This window comes from Drosophila santomea, chromosome 3R, assembly GCF_016746245.2.
Source record: "Drosophila santomea strain STO CAGO 1482 chromosome 3R, Prin_Dsan_1.1, whole genome shotgun sequence".
Classification (NCBI taxonomy): domain Eukaryota; kingdom Metazoa; phylum Arthropoda; class Insecta; order Diptera; family Drosophilidae; genus Drosophila; species Drosophila santomea.
Genome location: NC_053019.2, coordinates 15,128,073 through 15,144,222, shown reverse-complemented (window position 1 = coordinate 15,144,222; position 16,150 = coordinate 15,128,073). Strand labels below are relative to the sequence as shown.

General features: G+C 49.4%; 5 protein-coding genes across 6 annotated transcripts; 4 read left to right on the top strand and 1 right to left on the bottom strand.

The window, feature by feature from the left end:
• The first annotated feature begins 1,657 nt into the window (after positions 1 to 1,657).
• Positions 1,658 to 2,719, top strand: LOC120450956 (B9 domain-containing protein 1). The gene is made up of 2 exons (XM_039634243.2): positions 1,658 to 2,193; positions 2,365 to 2,719. The coding sequence occupies exons 1-2, from the start codon at positions 1,806 to 1,808 to the stop codon at positions 2,700 to 2,702; spliced, it is 726 nt and encodes a 241-aa protein (XP_039490177.1). The 5' UTR covers positions 1,658 to 1,805; the 3' UTR covers positions 2,703 to 2,719.
• A 443-nt stretch (positions 2,720 to 3,162) lies between these two features.
• On the top strand, positions 3,163 to 4,566 carry LOC120450955 (opsin Rh6). Its single transcript, XM_039634241.2, has 3 exons — positions 3,163 to 3,883; positions 3,946 to 4,226; positions 4,292 to 4,566. Exons 1-3 carry the CDS (start codon positions 3,176 to 3,178, stop codon positions 4,410 to 4,412), a joined length of 1,110 nt encoding a protein of 369 aa, XP_039490175.1. The 5' UTR covers positions 3,163 to 3,175; the 3' UTR covers positions 4,413 to 4,566.
• A 38-nt stretch (positions 4,567 to 4,604) lies between these two features.
• On the bottom strand, positions 4,605 to 5,309 carry LOC120450957 (trissin). Its single transcript, XM_039634244.1, has 3 exons — positions 5,181 to 5,309; positions 5,027 to 5,117; positions 4,605 to 4,958 (listed from the first exon to the last, which is right to left on the bottom strand). The coding sequence occupies exons 1-3, from the start codon at positions 5,230 to 5,232 to the stop codon at positions 4,778 to 4,780; spliced, it is 324 nt and encodes a 107-aa protein (XP_039490178.1). The 5' UTR covers positions 5,233 to 5,309; the 3' UTR covers positions 4,605 to 4,777.
• A 651-nt stretch (positions 5,310 to 5,960) lies between these two features.
• Positions 5,961 to 13,283, top strand: LOC120450952 (activating signal cointegrator 1 complex subunit 3). The gene is made up of 6 exons (XM_039634237.1): positions 5,961 to 6,176; positions 6,247 to 7,928; positions 7,982 to 8,957; positions 9,031 to 9,439; positions 9,497 to 12,385; positions 12,448 to 13,283. Exons 1-6 carry the CDS (start codon positions 6,046 to 6,048, stop codon positions 12,910 to 12,912), a joined length of 6,552 nt encoding a protein of 2,183 aa, XP_039490171.1. The 5' UTR covers positions 5,961 to 6,045; the 3' UTR covers positions 12,913 to 13,283.
• A 1,339-nt stretch (positions 13,284 to 14,622) lies between these two features.
• LOC120452137 (ELAV-like protein 4) lies at positions 14,623 to 15,760 on the top strand. 2 transcript variants are annotated; one of them, XM_039636224.2, is made up of 2 exons: positions 14,623 to 14,779; positions 14,860 to 15,760. In XM_039636224.2, exon 2 carries the CDS (start codon positions 14,884 to 14,886, stop codon positions 15,652 to 15,654), a length of 771 nt encoding a protein of 256 aa, XP_039492158.1. In that variant the 5' UTR covers positions 14,623 to 14,779; positions 14,860 to 14,883; the 3' UTR covers positions 15,655 to 15,760. The 2 variants fall into 2 exon arrangements, with proteins under 2 accessions (XP_039492158.1, XP_039492157.1); XM_039636223.1 differs by having other exon boundaries at positions 14,625 to 14,779; positions 14,833 to 15,760.
• The last annotated feature ends 390 nt before the right edge of the window (positions 15,761 to 16,150 follow it).

Here is a 16,150-nt window from a genome sequence, read left to right as displayed (position 1 = left end):
AAGCCTAAGCTTTTGTTTTGCCAATCAAAGGGGCTTTTGGCTCATTTCGTGGAACTGCACATGCCGCACACATTACACTGCTAGAAACGCACAATTGGGCTCTCTAAGTCGTGGAGAGAAAACGATTAAATTGTTGGAATATCATGAACCAGCAGCAAATTTTCTGTAAACAGTGCTTCTTAATATGTAGTTTGCGATGAATAATACGCATGTAATCTTATTTCGAAAATGTTATCTTCTTAAACTTGTTTTTTCAACGCCAGCTAATCATTGTAATAATTACTAACTACACGCCATTAATTTGTAAGTTATTTTCTGATTAAAAATACACTTGCCTTCATTGGAAAAGATTTGTAATTGGGTATGCTTAGAGATAAGTGGCAGTTTCTGCCAGTGTAAGCACTTGATCCGGCTCTTATTGCGGCACAAATCGGCTGGCCCAGCTGCGGCACCACTATGCACCACTCTGCACCACAGCTGCAGTGACAATCCAATCTGGCGGATGCGAAGATCATCTGCGTGGCGGTTCTGCGGCTCGAGAAGATGCCAGGTGAGCCAGGTGAGATCGCCTTGAACCATCGACATTACTTGAGGCGCAATTTAATTACGCCCATGGGGGACTTAGCTGATTAACTGACTGACTGACTGACTGACTGACTGGCTAGTTGGCCCATTGGCCCAATGGCCATTGCATATTGCATAATGCATCATGCTAATAGGGAGCGGCACTGGGGATCGAAGATCGAGGAGCGGAGGCGCGACTTCCCGTTTCGGTAGCGCCGGCAATTGTCACAATGATTTACAGGCATGCCGCGTTGGCAGCTATAAATTGTTAAATGGCCATTACAGCATTAATTACACGACGGCTGTGAGTCAAATCGAAATTGACCTTTTGCCCCACCCAGACTGCCGGTTATTAGACTGCAGAAAGAGTTATTATCTTGTAATTGTCACATACTAGCGGAGCGCAGATATGTTACTCCGATCTCGATCTCGATGTGGATCTGAATTTAAATCTGTATCGGAGTATGCAAATTGGAAGCCAGAACCACTCGAAGTCCATGTAACGAGCGATAGCGATTGGAATTAAATTACACAGCCGTCGACATAAGACAAAGTGTGCGAATAAAATAAGTTGTTTTCCGTACTTAACTGGCGAAACAAAGGAAATCCACCAAGGCGGCGACTAAAGTAGTTACAATGCATACCGAAAGGAATCATTAGTGTGATTTATGAACTTGCTGCCTCATTAAATCAGCGAAAAATAGAAATTATCATCGGTGCTTTATCTAAACTATTATTAAATGCAGACAGGCCATATACCATCCGTATTTACAGTCGATAAGTGCTGAGTGTCTCTCGGGAATTCCTGAGACTCTCACAATCAACAAAAAATCGAGAAATTGTTTACATAAATTTCGTTTATGATCTTGCCAGTCATATGCAAAGGCATAAGCATTAAATTAATACAATAGTGCATTTAAATAAAATCGAATAGAAAACAGAGAGAATGACAATAATGGCCTAGCTGTTTAGGAACCTGACGACTATTTCTGGTTTTCAATATGGAAAAAAGAATACATAAAAATGCATTGAATAGCCTTTTTGATAGTTAAGCAAAATATATATATTTTAAAATCTTATAAAAAAAAACCCCTTTTTTGGGACAAGCTGTCATATGTTTTGGCCACTTTCAACACTAAGTCTCTGTGCCCATGTCAGTTGTCAGGTGGAAATAAAAGTTGTTGCCACTCGACTTGGTTGGAAACACACCCCGTCGAAAGTCGGTAGCCGTAACCACCACCATGAGCGCCAGCGAGGGCGTCAGTCTCCCGGGCAACGAGGACACCACTCCGCCGCATGAAAAACATAAACAAAGAGCCAAAAAAGCCAAAAAGAAGTTCCGGAGTGCCAAAGAAAGTGTTCCGAATGCCATGGACGCGAAAGCCACCGCCAGCTACTTCAGTTTGAGCATCGTGGGCCAAATAGTGTCGGCCACCTTTCCCCTGGGTCCCGACAAGGAGTTCGTCTTCCTGCGCTACGAACTGGTCGCTGGCCCCGACTGGCAGCTGTCCTCCGGACCCCAGCACGGACTCACCCAACTGGCCACCAACAGAAGGGGCCACTTCAACGAGCCGATTGTCTTCAACATGCCCATCGAGGTGACCTACAAGAGCACCAGTCCCTATGGCTGTAAGTAGGAGTATAGAATTGATTATTTTCCACTTCGGGCATTACACTTGCATTTACTAGAAGATGTATTACTCCGTAACTAAATGCAAGCACTGCCAAAAAGATTCAAGAACTTTTACTCAACCTTCTTGGTAATGAGTTTTTATATCCTCTTTTTCCCTTGGTTTTCAGGGCCCCAGATCCTGGTAAGCGTGTTCGGGCGCAGTGGCCTGGGAAGGGAAACACTGCTCGGCTACGCCCACATCCACCTGCCCGTCTTTGGCAGCCGTCGGCCAGCGGATCAGACGGAGCAGCTGCAGGCCCCCATCCTGATGCCCAAGTGCCCCAGCATGATGGCGGACATCACCAGTTGGCTGTTGCGGCGGGAGCCGGAGCTGAAGGACCCCAAGGTGCTGCTGGACAGCCTGAAGTGCAAGGGACTCTCCATGGAGTCCTACGGCAGCCTGCAGTTCCAGCTGTCCACCGTGATGAGGGGCGCCCGCAAGCTGGGCTACCATTGGCATTCCTGAGGAGGAGAGCCCGGATTGTGTCAGTCAGTCAGTAAAACGTGAAAACGTGAAAACGTGAACTTGAGGAAGCAGGAAAGCGTTTGTCTTAATCTAATTGCCGGGTGGGTGGTACCTCAAACTTGACCATGACCGTTGTGGCGGCTAAGACGCTTTCGAAATGACGCGACTGCTGCTAATCCGACGCAGCAAACCTGCGGCAATCGAAAGCCCAATTCGAACGGTTAGCTTTGGATTGGCCAAGTGCCGGCTAATTGGATTAGGGCAATTAGTCTAAGACGCGGTGAACAAGAGTGGACATATAAAGAACCGGCCATGGTTCCGCCCCAGGCATTGCCGCCGAGTTCGCGTCCCGAGAGTCAGTCGTCCTGCTATGGACAGCGAGTAGTCGCCGCAGCAGAGTAGCCAGCGATCCAAGTTCAGACGAAGTCACCACCGAAGCACCACCAGCAGTAGCAGCACCACCAGCACCCAAAATGGCCAGCCTGAATCCCCCGAGCTTCGCCTATATGCGCGATGGGCGCAATCTCAGCCTGGCGGAGAGTGTGCCCGCCGAGATCATGCACATGGTGGACCCGTACTGGTACCAGTGGCCCCCACTGGAGCCCATGTGGTTCGGCATCATTGGCTTCGTGATTGCCATTCTGGGCACCATGTCGCTGGCGGGCAACTTCATTGTGATGTACATCTTCACCTCGTCGAAGGGACTGCGCACGCCGTCCAACATGTTTGTGGTCAACCTGGCCTTCTCCGACTTCATGATGATGTTCACCATGTTCCCGCCGGTGGTGCTGAATGGATTCTATGGCACCTGGATCATGGGTCCCTTCCTGTGCGAATTATACGGCATGTTTGGCTCGCTCTTCGGATGCGTCTCCATCTGGTCGATGACGCTGATTGCCTACGATCGCTACTGCGTGATCGTGAAGGGAATGGCCAGGAAGCCACTGACGGCCACGGCGGCGGTGCTCCGGCTCATGGTCGTGTGGATCATCTGCGGTGCCTGGGCTCTGATGCCGCTCTTCGGCTGGAATCGCTATGTGCCCGAGGGTAACATGACCGCCTGCGGCACCGATTACTTCGCCAAGGACTGGTGGAACAGGTCCTACATCATCGTCTACTCCCTGTGGGTCTATCTCACGCCGCTGCTGACCATCATCTTCTCCTACTGGCACATCATGAAGGTACGATTTCTCTTACTTTTATTATCCACGGATACTGTTAAGGATCGATCCTTGCCTTGCAGGCTGTAGCTGCCCATGAGAAGGCCATGCGCGAGCAGGCGAAGAAGATGAACGTGGCCTCCTTGCGGAACAGCGAGGCCGACAAGAGCAAGGCCATCGAGATCAAGCTGGCCAAGGTGGCCCTGACCACCATATCGCTGTGGTTCTTCGCCTGGACCCCGTACACCATCATCAACTACGCGGGCATCTTCGAGTCGATGCACCTGAGTCCGCTGAGCACCATCTGCGGCTCCGTGTTTGCCAAGGCCAATGCGGTGTGCAATCCCATTGTGTATGGACTGAGGTGAGATGGTAGCATCTATCTACCTACTATATATAACTTATATTTTGATATATCTCCTGCCACAGCCACCCGAAGTACAAGCAGGTGCTCAGGGAGAAGATGCCATGTCTGGCCTGCGGCAAGGACGACCTCACCTCGGACTCGAGGACCCAGGCCACCGCCGAGATCAGCGAGTCGCAGGCTTAGGCTTAGGCGAATCAGAGACGACGACTGCAGACGTAGGGAACTGACGGCTCTAGATCTACAAAGACTCAACTATTTTGCAAAGGCACCTCAAGGAAAACCCCAAAAAAAGCTGGCAATGAAAAATGTAAAAAAAAATATTGTAAAAATATAACAGCAATTGATACAAAATCAAAATCGCCCACTTATCACTTACTCAACTGCTTTGTCGGGCACAGTGCCCCAAAGAAGTGTGTGCCTTTATTGGTAAGTAACATTTCAAGCATTTCAACCATTTGCCATAGCCATTGGATCACATAGTTCGTTAATCAAAATCAATGCCAGTTTGGTTATCAGTAAACGTGGTACAAGATAATCTGGGGTTGTCTTCAGCGGTAGTAGGTGTTCAGGCCGAGGTCCATCAAAGTGCCATTGTGGCGCCTTTCTCGCAGCTCCTGGGTGAAGAGGGCACGTCCTTGCAGCAGGATGAAGTCGATGAGCCGCCTGTTGGAGCTCTGACGCAGTGCGTCGGGGTCAGATCGCTTGCGAAGGTAGTTAAAGCAGCATGTTCTGGGTGAGCAAAATGAATAACACGTGCGAAACGCCAGTTGGGAAACTCTTTGGATATATTATCTTACCGAAAGTGCTTTGTGCCACATGCGCTGGCACACTCCTTGCCACAGGTGTCGCATTTTATGGCCTGCGAACTGGGGCACATCAACCAAATGCCTTCACAACGCAAAGTTTTAGTTACACAACCTAACCATTAGTTACTTCAAAGTCTAAACTCACATAGCACGATGATCTGGAGGTGCGCCAGCCAATGCATCGTTGTCTTGGTCATTGGTCGGCAGTCGGCTCAGAATGCTGTGCCACACATATGATCTTCTCCTGGTGTCCTGTTTCGTATCCCTGAGAAAGCGCAAATGAAAGGACCGAGGTGCCGGTTCCTGACTTTATATACTCGTCGCTTGCAGGACATCTGCCCACTTGGAGCTTCAGTGAAAGAGGCATTCAAAGTGGTCAATGAAGCATGTGGCAGATGAATAACCAGGAGGAGGTTTCCAGCGGGCATGTGAACACGCAGCGCATATTAAGTAACAGCACACAGACAATTGCAGCTTGCGCAACAAGTTTATGGGGTTATTTTGGGGTTGTTTGGGGCGGGGGACGCTTGTCAGCCGCAAATCAAAGCAGCTGGACACAGGTTGTAAAACTTCTTCATCTTGCGGCAAGTGGCAAGTTAAGCATATTAAAATTGTGAGCAGAGTCCTCAAAAGTGACTTCGTATATTCATACAATACGGAGGATATGAAAATACATGGTTTATGCTGTTGTCAACCTAATTATTTATATTATTCCATCCTAAAAGTGGGCTTGTACATTTAATTATGCGAATTTGCAGCTATTTAGACATCGCAATTAATTTTAGTGGCACACCATTATTTGTAACGACCTTTTTTTGAATTTCAACTTACGATATACGACATTCAAGCTATTTCCCAATGTGTGGCAACACCGTTTCCATCCAGTGTGACCGCAGTTGGTGTTTATTAGTATTTTAGGGGGAAGAAGAAGCCGGCCCACTCTGCGATTTGGGAAGAAAAAACGTAAACATTAATTTTGCACCAGCTCTAGTCATAAAAAGCGATTGAATATGTGGGAGCCGCCACGACTGAGTGCATCGCTGCGCACCAAGACGGAGCTGGAGGCCCAAAGCCGGCGCTTCAGCGTCCTGCGGCAGGCGAAAACCAACTCTAGTGCGTCCACGACGACGAACAGCCAAATGTAAGTAGCGATTTCACCACCTGTGAAATTCTGATGAATTCCGTTTCCTTGCCACTTCGATCCTCTCCAGCAAGGAGGAGCAAACCATCGCGCGGCTTCTGGCCCAGATGCCAACCGAAAAGCAGCCCGCCGCAAAGGTGCAGCTGCAGAAGCTGCGCAATCTGGTGCAGGAGTGTATGGGCTACGAGGAGCAGCCACAGGTGGTGGAGCACGCCGCGCTCTTTCTATTCTGGCTGCTGCTGGATCAGCGGGTGCTCCTGGTGGCCACCACCCAGCGGCTGCACGGCATGTTCGGCCAGATCTTCGATCGCAAAAAGACTCAAATCCACGACTGCGTCCAGACCATCGGCGATCTGCTTGAGGATCACGAAAGATCCGCGCTCAAGCGTTGGCGACAGACGCAGCACAAGGCGCCCGGTGTAGGCCCACTATGGGGCGCTCATATCCATGTCAAGTGCACGCCCTCCGTGTGGATGGACATCAGTCTGCTGACGGATCTGGCGCCGGATGCGCTTCTCAAAAACCGCACCGTTAACAAGTTCTCCATGAAGTACAAAACGAAATCCACCACGCTGGTGTCCCAGAGCTCGGAAGCCGCCAAGTTGAGTCCGGAACTGCAGACTCTGCTTGGAATCTCCGAAAAGCTGGACGACGAGCACCTAATGGATCGCGTGGGCGACATTCTCGGTTCCAAGCGCAGCAGCGAGGAGTTGCAGAATGAGCTAATGGAACTTCTGGGATTCGATCACTTTGAATTGGTGGGGAAACTGCTCCAGGAACGGGACAAGATCGCTCGCCAACTAGATCAGTTCGCCACCCGATCCCGCCGCGTCAAGGAGGTGAAACAGAAGCGCATCCAGACTGCTGCCAGTGAAGGAGCCGCAGAGCGGCGTCCCACCGTGGCTAGCGCCGTCGTAGTTCAGTCGGCCCAGGAGAAGCAGCTGGGCAAAATGCAGCGGCGGGAGGAGAAAAAACTGCAGCGCATCATGCGAAGCATTAAGGACGAAGAGCCCGAGGATGACCCGAATTGTGCGGTCTCCGTTTCCGTTCAACAACTGCGCATGCAGCACCAGCGAAAGCTCTTGGAAGCCGCACAGCGCGAGCCTCTGTTGCTCAGCACAAAGGCGGCTAAAGCGGAGTACAAACAGTCCTCCTACAACCAGCCCATCCATTATCCCTATGTGTTCGACAGCCAGCTTCTGGCGAAACAGCACGCAGGCTTCATAGGAGGCAGCAGAATCACTCTGCCCGACAACGCCCAGCGTGTCGATAACAAGCAGTGGGAGGAGGTAAAGATCCCAGCAAGTGAGCCACCCCCACTCTCTGTCGGCAACAAGCGCATTAAGATCGAAGAATTGGACGACGTGGGCAGACTGGCCTTTGCCAACTGCAAGGAGCTGAATCGCATCCAGTCCGTGGTCTATCCGGTTGCCTATCACAGCAACGAAAATATGCTGGTGTGCGCGCCCACGGGAGCCGGAAAGACCAACGTGGCTATGCTGTCTATTGTGCACACCATCCGTTGCCACCTGGAACAGGGAGTCATCAACCGGGACGAATTCAAGATCGTCTACATTGCCCCAATGAAGGCGTTGGCCTCGGAAATGGTTGATAACTTCTCCAAGCGCCTGAAATCTCTACAAATCGTTGTACGCGAGCTAACTGGTGACATGCAGCTAACCAAGGCGGAAATGGCTGCCACCCAGATACTAGTAACCACACCAGAGAAATGGGATGTGGTAACCCGAAAGGGTAAGGATAATATTTTAGGTTTTGCACAAAATGTTAACAAAATTACCTTCCAGGCAGCGGCGACGTGGCTTTGATAAGCCTGGTGAAGTTACTCATCATTGATGAAGTGCATCTTTTGCACGGTGAGCGAGGTCCCGTTGTGGAGGCATTGGTGGCTCGTACCCTCCGCCTTGTCGAGTCCTCGCAGTCAATGATTCGCATCGTAGGCCTATCCGCAACCCTTCCAAACTACATCGATGTGGCTCACTTCCTGCGTGTGAATCCCATGAAGGGTCTGTTTTATTTTGACTCCCGCTTCCGACCTGTGCCACTGGACACCAATTTTGTGGGCATTAAGTCGGTTAAGCCGCTGCAGCAGATCGCTGATATGGACCAGTGCTGTTACCAAAAGTGCGTTGAGATGGTGCAGGAAGGTCATCAGATAATGGTCTTTGTCCATGCCCGGAACGCCACGGTGCGAACGGCAAACGTGATTCGCGAACTGGCCCAGCAGAACAATACCAGTGCCCTGTTCCTGCCCAAGGATTCCGCTGCTCACGGACTTGCAACGCGTTCGATACAGAGGAGCCGAAACAAGCAACTGGTGGAGTTGTTCTCTTGCGGCTTGGCCATGCACCATGCGGGAATGCTACGCGCCGATCGTCAGATGGTTGAGAAGTACTTTGTCGAAGGCCACATCTCGGTGCTCGTCTGCACGGCCACTCTTGCCTGGGGTGTCAATCTGCCGGCTCACGCTGTCATCATCCGAGGAACAGATATATACGATGCCAAGCACGGTAGCTTTGTGGACCTGGGCATTCTCGATGTGCTGCAAATCTTTGGCCGCGCCGGTCGGCCACAGTTCGACAAGAGTGGAGTGGGCACCATCATCACCAGCTATGATAAGCTGAATCACTACCTGTCGCTGCTGACCAATCAATTCCCCATCGAGTCCAACTTCGTGAATTGTCTGGCCGACAATCTTAATGCGGAAATTGGCCTTGGCACCATTACCAATGTGGAGGAAGCGATCGAGTGGCTCAGTTATACGTATGTTGATATTGAACTTAATTATATGTCTGGTCAATTTGATTGTTATCGATTTTATCACATTAATTTAAAGGTACTTGTTTGTGCGAATGAGGATAAATCCTCATGTGTACGGTATCGAGTATTCGGAGCTACAGAAGGATCCCACTCTAGAAGCTCGCCGCCGAGCTCTCATCATGTCCGCATCGATGAGTCTGGACAAAGCTCGGATGATGCGGTTTAACCAGCGCACCATGGACATGAACATCACTGACTTAGGTCGCACTGCATCTCATTTCTACATAAAGTACGATACAGTGGAAACTTTTAACGAGTTAATGAAGCCGTTTATGACCCAGGCTGAGATTTTGGCCATGATTTCTCAGGCGCAGGAGTTTCAGCAACTTAAGGTACGCGATGATGAGATGGAGGAATTGGACGAACTGAGAAACGCCTATTGTAAGATAAAGGCACACGGCGGAAGTGAGAATATACACGGCAAGGTAATGATTAAACATCTACAAGCCTTTTCCCAAGCCTAATTTTATGTTTTTTGCCAGGTGAACATTCTCATTCAGACATATCTTTCCAATGGGTATGTGAAATCTTTTTCACTGAGCTCCGACATGTCATATATTACCACGAATATAGGAAGGATAACCAGAGCGCTGTTCTCCATTGTATTGCGACAGAATAATGCGGTCCTGGCAGGACGCATGCTGCAGCTTTGCAAGATGTTTGAACGGCGCCAATGGGATGATGACTGCCACCTAAAACAGTTCCCAGCCATTAACGCCGAGACCATCGACAAACTTGAAAGACGCGGTCTGAGTGTCTATCGGCTGAGGGATATGGAGCAGCGGGAGCTAAGAGAGTGGCTCCGCAGCAATACTTATGCAGATCTGGTTATCCGGTCGGCGCAGGAACTGCCCTTGCTGGAAGCGGAAGCCAGTCTGCAGCCTATAACTCGAACGGTGCTGCGTATCAAGGTGGACATTTGGCCCAGCTTCACGTGGAACGACCGAGTTCATGGAAAGACGAGCCAAAGCTTCTGGCTGTGGATTGAAGATCCAGAGTCAAACTACATTTACCACTCGGAGCTGTTTCAAGTCACCCGGAAGTTGGTGATGAGCGGCCAGTCGCAGCAGCTGGTGATGACCATTCCTCTGAAGGAGCCACTGCCGCCACAATACTACATAAGAGTAAGCAGCGATAGCTGGCTTGGAAGTACTACATGCATTCCATTATCATTTCAACATCTCGTGCTGCCGGAACACCACCCGCCACTCACGGAGCTTCTGCCCCTCCGCCCGCTCCCGGTCAGCTGCCTCAAGAACGTTCTCTACGAATCCCTCTACAAATTCACGCACTTCAATCCAATCCAGACGCAGATCTTTCACTGCCTGTACCACACCGACAACAATGTGCTTTTAGGCGCTCCCACCGGCAGTGGAAAGACCATTGTGGCGGAGATCGCCATCTTCAGGGCCCTGAACCAGAATCCCAAGTGCAAAGTGGTTTATATCGCTCCACTTAAAGCGTTGGTCAAGGAGCGCATATCCGATTGGGAGCAACGCTTCCAGCGCTCCTCTCTGGGTCTTAAGGTTGTTGAGTTAACTGGCGACGTCACTCCCGACATCCAGGCCATCCGAGAGTCCCAACTAATTGTTACCACGCCAGAGAAGTGGGACGGCATCAGTCGCTCTTGGCAGACCCGCGAGTACGTGCAGCATGTGTCCCTAATCGTCATCGACGAGATCCACCTGCTGGGAGAGGATCGAGGACCGGTCATCGAAGTGATTGTATCGCGTACAAACTTTATCAGTTCCCATACCGGTCGGGCGATTCGAATCGTGGGATTGTCCACAGCATTGGCCAACGCTCAAGATCTGGCCAACTGGTTGGGAATCAAAAAGATGGGACTGTACAACTTCAAGCCCTCGGTGCGGCCAGTGCCTCTCCAGGTGCACATCAATGGTTTCCCAGGAAAGCACTACTGTCCTCGCATGGCAACAATGAACCGGCCCACGTTCCAGGCCATTCGCACCTACTCCCCGTGTGAGCCCACCATCGTGTTTGTCTCCTCGCGTCGGCAAACCCGCCTCACGGCTCTGGACCTGATTACCTTCGTGGCCGGCGACTTGAATCCCAAGCAGTTCCTGCACATCGCCGAGAACGAAATGGAGCTGATTCTGCAGAATATTCGAGACCAGAACCTTAAATTCTGCCTAGCTTTCGGCATTGGTCTACATCACGCCGGCTTGCAGGAACAGGATCGAAAGTGTGTTGAGGAGCTGTTCCTCAATAGGAAGATCCAGGTCCTGGTGGCCACAGCTACACTGGCATGGGGTGTTAACTTACCAGCTCATCTGGTGGTGATCAAAGGTACCGAATACTTTGACGGAAAGGTGAAGAAGTACGTGGACATGCCCATTACCGATGTGCTACAAATGATGGGACGAGCCGGGCGGCCGCAGTTCGACAATGAAGGCGTGGCCGTCGTTCTGGTGCACGACGAAAAGAAGAATTTCTACAAGAAGTTCTTGTACGATCCATTCCCGGTAGAGTCCAGTCTGCTGGGAGTGCTGCCGGAGCACATAAATGCTGAAATCGTTGCCGGAACTGTTCAGTCGAAGCAGGCCGCTTTGGACTATCTGACGTGGACTTACTTCTTCAGGCGACTACTCCGAAACCCGTCGTACTACCAGCTGCAGGGCATAGAACCGGAGAATGTTAATGCCTTCATGTCCAACCTGGTTGAGCGCGTGGTCTATGAACTTTCTGCTGCTGCCTGTCTGGTGGAGCGTGACGGATGTCTGGTGCCAACCTTCTTGGGCCGAATCAGTTCCTATTACTACCTGTCGTACCGCACTATGAAGCATTTTCTGGAGGATCTGCAGCCGGGCATGAGCACCAAGGAAGTTCTGCTCGCCATCGCCGACTCCTATGAATTTGATCAGCAACCTGTCCGTCACAACGAGGATAAGTACAATGAGCAGATGGCTGAAACGAGTCGCTTTAGACCCCCGTCGTCGTCCTGGGACTCTCCGTATACCAAAACGTTCCTGCTACTCCAGGCCCACTTTACACGGCAGTCCCTTCCGAATTCGGATTACCTGACCGACACCAAGTCGGCTCTGGACAACGCCACTCGAGTGATGCAAGCCATGGTGGACTATACAGCGGAGCGGGGTTGGCTGTCAACCACTCTGATTGTGCAGCAACTCATGCAGAGCGTCATTCAAGCCCGCTGGTTCGACGCCAGTGAGTTCCTAACGCTGCCGGGAGTGAACGAGGACAATCTGGATGCCTTCCTGAACATACCACACGGTGAGCATGACTATTTGACGCTGCCCATGCTGAAGGAGCTGTGCAAACAGGAGTATGAAGTACTGGCGAAGCCTCTGCGAGATGCCTTCGAGGAGCACGAGATCGAACAGATGTATAAGGTACGCTTCGTATTAACCAAATTTCCGAACCAAATGTTTAAAGGTACTTTAAACATTTCCAGGTAATTCAAGATATGCCCGAGATAGCACTTCAAATATCCGTAGAGGGTCGGTACATGGAGAACGAGAATGCCAAGCGACCGCTCTCACTTTCTGATGACACGAGGGGCGAATGGTTACCCCTACATGCCAATGAGGACTACGTCCTCGTAGTAAACTTACAGCGCCTTAATGTCAGTGGACAGAGAAGAGGCGGTGGACAAAGCTACACGGTGCACTGCCCAAAATATCCAAAGCCCAAGAACGAAGCTTGGTTCTTGACCCTGGGCTCCCAGGCCAATGACGAGCTCCTGGCCATGAAGCGGATTTCCATTCGTGGTCAGCGTTGCTCCAACCGCATTTCGTTCCAGGCAACTCCCCGACTCGGACGTCTACAGCTCACGCTTTATTTAATGTCCGACTGCCTCATTGGCTTTGACCAGCAGTACGACCTGCGATTCGAGATCATCGAAGCAAAAGAAGTCTAGGGGCTCTCTTTAAAGATGAAATCTAACGTTTACCGTAGCATTCTGTAGAGTTGAGGCTTAACTTTTAGTTAATGGAGTTCATATGGTCTATGAACGTTTTCCACAATCACTGTTATCACCTAGAGCTTGTAGTAAAACTGAACTTGCGTATTTATTGTGTGATCCTCCAAGACATGTATAACATTTGTATCATTAGTAACTGCTTCGAGACGAAGCTCCTTTGTTAACCGACCATGTAGAACCTACATGCATGAATCACTTTCTATGAATTTATGAAGTAACTATTTTTAATGTGTAAAGTTAATAAAGTTTGTATTGAAAGCGCAGACACGTTCTTAAAATCAGCTATTAAAATGAAGTCGAATCTTCAACGAGATCTATTTACATTTTTCAGTGCTTACATAGGCATACCTGTTGACATGTTACCTACATTTACTCTACATGACACCGTGGCGACACCTGACGTTCACTTCATAATTCATGTATTCATAATTCATGTCAAAAGGAAATCGCACCGAGCGACATGATTAAAATAATTCTTGTTAGTATCTCAATTGATTTATTTATTTCAAATTTGGATATGGAACTATGAAAGTGATCAGTGTAAGTTGAAAAAGCCAGGCCAGAAAGTTAAGAGCGAAAAAAGTCGACAAAATGAAGAGGCTAAGCAGTTTAAGCCCGGTGTGTCTAAATGTGTATTTATATCATTAGTTCCCAAGTTTTAAATTGTCCCAATATACCAGCAGGGAACGAAATAGCAGCTCGCTGCGAAAATATGTAAACGACCCACCTCATCCGAATGAATTGTTTACGTGAGGCGTCTTTTAATGGCGGGTTTTATCTGAGTCCTGCCCATTTCTGGATGCTCCTCCACTCCTCCACTCCTGCGCTCCTGCCTTCCTGCCCCACACATGGCGCTGAGAAATGAAAGCATATTCAAGTGATTAATGCAGATGGCCACCACATCGGGCAAATGCGGATCCGCTGGTCCTCGGGGAGTCCCCGACTAGGATAAGGAGCTGGAGCTGGAGGAGGAGGAGGAGCTCCTCCCACAGCGGTCGAGTAATTAAACTTGATTAATTGTCTAGTCAGCATGAAGGTAAAAATCGGCGTAGCCAAGATAAACGAAACGGAAATGGAAATTAATTAATATGAGGCTAAGTAAAACAAAAAGAAATAATGAACAAGTTTGCTTTGGCAATAAACAACGGAGCATTCAATTGATTTAATCGATGGACTCGAGTGCCATGTCGGTTCCCCAAATATCCACAATATCCAATTTAATTTCCACCTGCACAATTTTTACATTCCTTTGTGCAGTACTTCCATTCCACCTTCGAATCGGCAATGTCGAAATTCCATAATCAGCAAACAAATAAATAAACAGCTGGAAAACTTTTCAGAAACTTTTGCACCTTGTGCACATAAAGGGTTTCATTTTGTCTTGGCACGCCAACTTCTCAGCCAAATCAGCGATTTTGCCAAGTGGATTTTACTTAATTTGCATTCGGATTTAGGTGTTAAGTAGGGCTTTCTTAAAGCATTCAAAACTAGAAATGGTATTGTATTTACTTAAAGTGAAACTTAAGTTATGTGAAATTCAAAGCCGCCAAGTTTGAATGATTTTATAACTTTGTACAATACTGGTTTTAAGCTAAATTCGTTTTCAAACACCTCGTATGTTGTCAAAAGTATGATTTTAGTTTATTTACCAACTGATTGTTGTCCAAAACCATGCCGTTTGTCATAAAACTAATTGTCAATCACATTCCGGAAAATAAGGAAAACTTTTAGCATTTGGAGGCAGTGCTGCAAAGTACCCCGACTTTTAAGTCAATTCGGATATTGTAATTGCCAATTTTTCATAGTAAGTGTTTTGATTTGGATCCCATTTCGTGGAAAGCAATACACTGACCTCAGTCCCTTACGCATTTGTTTCTACTTAAGAGTCGCATCTATAACGTAGAGATAATGACCGCCCAGGAGTCCACCATCCAGCCGCTGAGCTGGGGATACGCCGGCTCCGAGATGTTCCAGACCGGAAGCCCAGTGCCGCCTCTCATTAATAATGCTTCCAGTCGGGGGCAGACGAACCTGATACTCAACTACCTGCCGCAGGACATGACGGAGTCGGAGGTGCACCGCCTCTTCTCCAAGTTCGGTGAGATCCGCAAGGCCAAAATCATCCGCCACCGCAGGACGGGCATAAGCTGCTGCTACGGATTCGTGGACTACGTGTCACCCCGCCAGGCGGCTGCTGCCCAGGAGAGCATGGATGGCTACGAGACGCGCGGCAAGCGGCTGAAGGTGGCCTTCGCCCGACCTTCGGAGGATCCGCCCAGGAACACCAACCTGTACGTGGCCAACCTGCCCACGTACATGGACGAGAAGAAGGTGCGAGAGCTCTTCGCCACCTACGGCAACGTCTTGGATATCAATTTGCTGCGCCACAAGTTCAGCAAAATGTCCCGTGGCGTGGCCTTCGTGCATTTCGAGCACTGCCGGGACGCCGAGATGGCCAAGTTCGGCATGGATCGGTACATGATCGAGGGCGCCTTCCGGCCCCTGACGGTCAAGTTCGTGGAGCGCCCGCCCAAGGGTCCGCCGACTGCTCGAGGCGGTAATCTGACCTCCAGTGGCCTCCAGTTTAAGCTGCATGGCAACGCTTCCCCACCGATCTCCAAGCGCCGCCAGAAGAAGGACGATGAGCCGGAGTCCAAGCGTTCGCGCAAATCTGACTAATCATGGGTGTTTGGCAGGGTCTATCTTTGGCCAGGACTTGCTACAAACTTTTTGCTTTTTTTTAAAGGGAATTGACAAATAGTAAAATAAAAAATATATTAATATTTTTCCCAAGGGAAACCTTTCTTGCAGGTTTCTTCAGCCTTTGCTTAAGCAAGACGCCCTTTGAGCTTACACCTTATACCCACCTTCCTTTAGGTAGTTCGGTCCAATTAATTTCGGTCTTAACGCATTCATTCAGTTATGCATTTCGCTGCCCTCTGTCTTTGGCCCTACATAAATAATTCATTGTATTGCCGCAGGAGCTGGGCTTATCGTTCGCAAACAAGCCACTCCCACGGACTGCAGATCCTCGATTCCTAAAAAACATTAACAGCTTTATCAGTCGCTCGGTACCCTCTATTTACCCAGGGGCCTCCAGTTGGCCAAAAAAGGTGCGGAGCGTACGATTTGGTTTTGGGTTGCGAATTCGGTTTTTGATTTCGATTGCGGGATG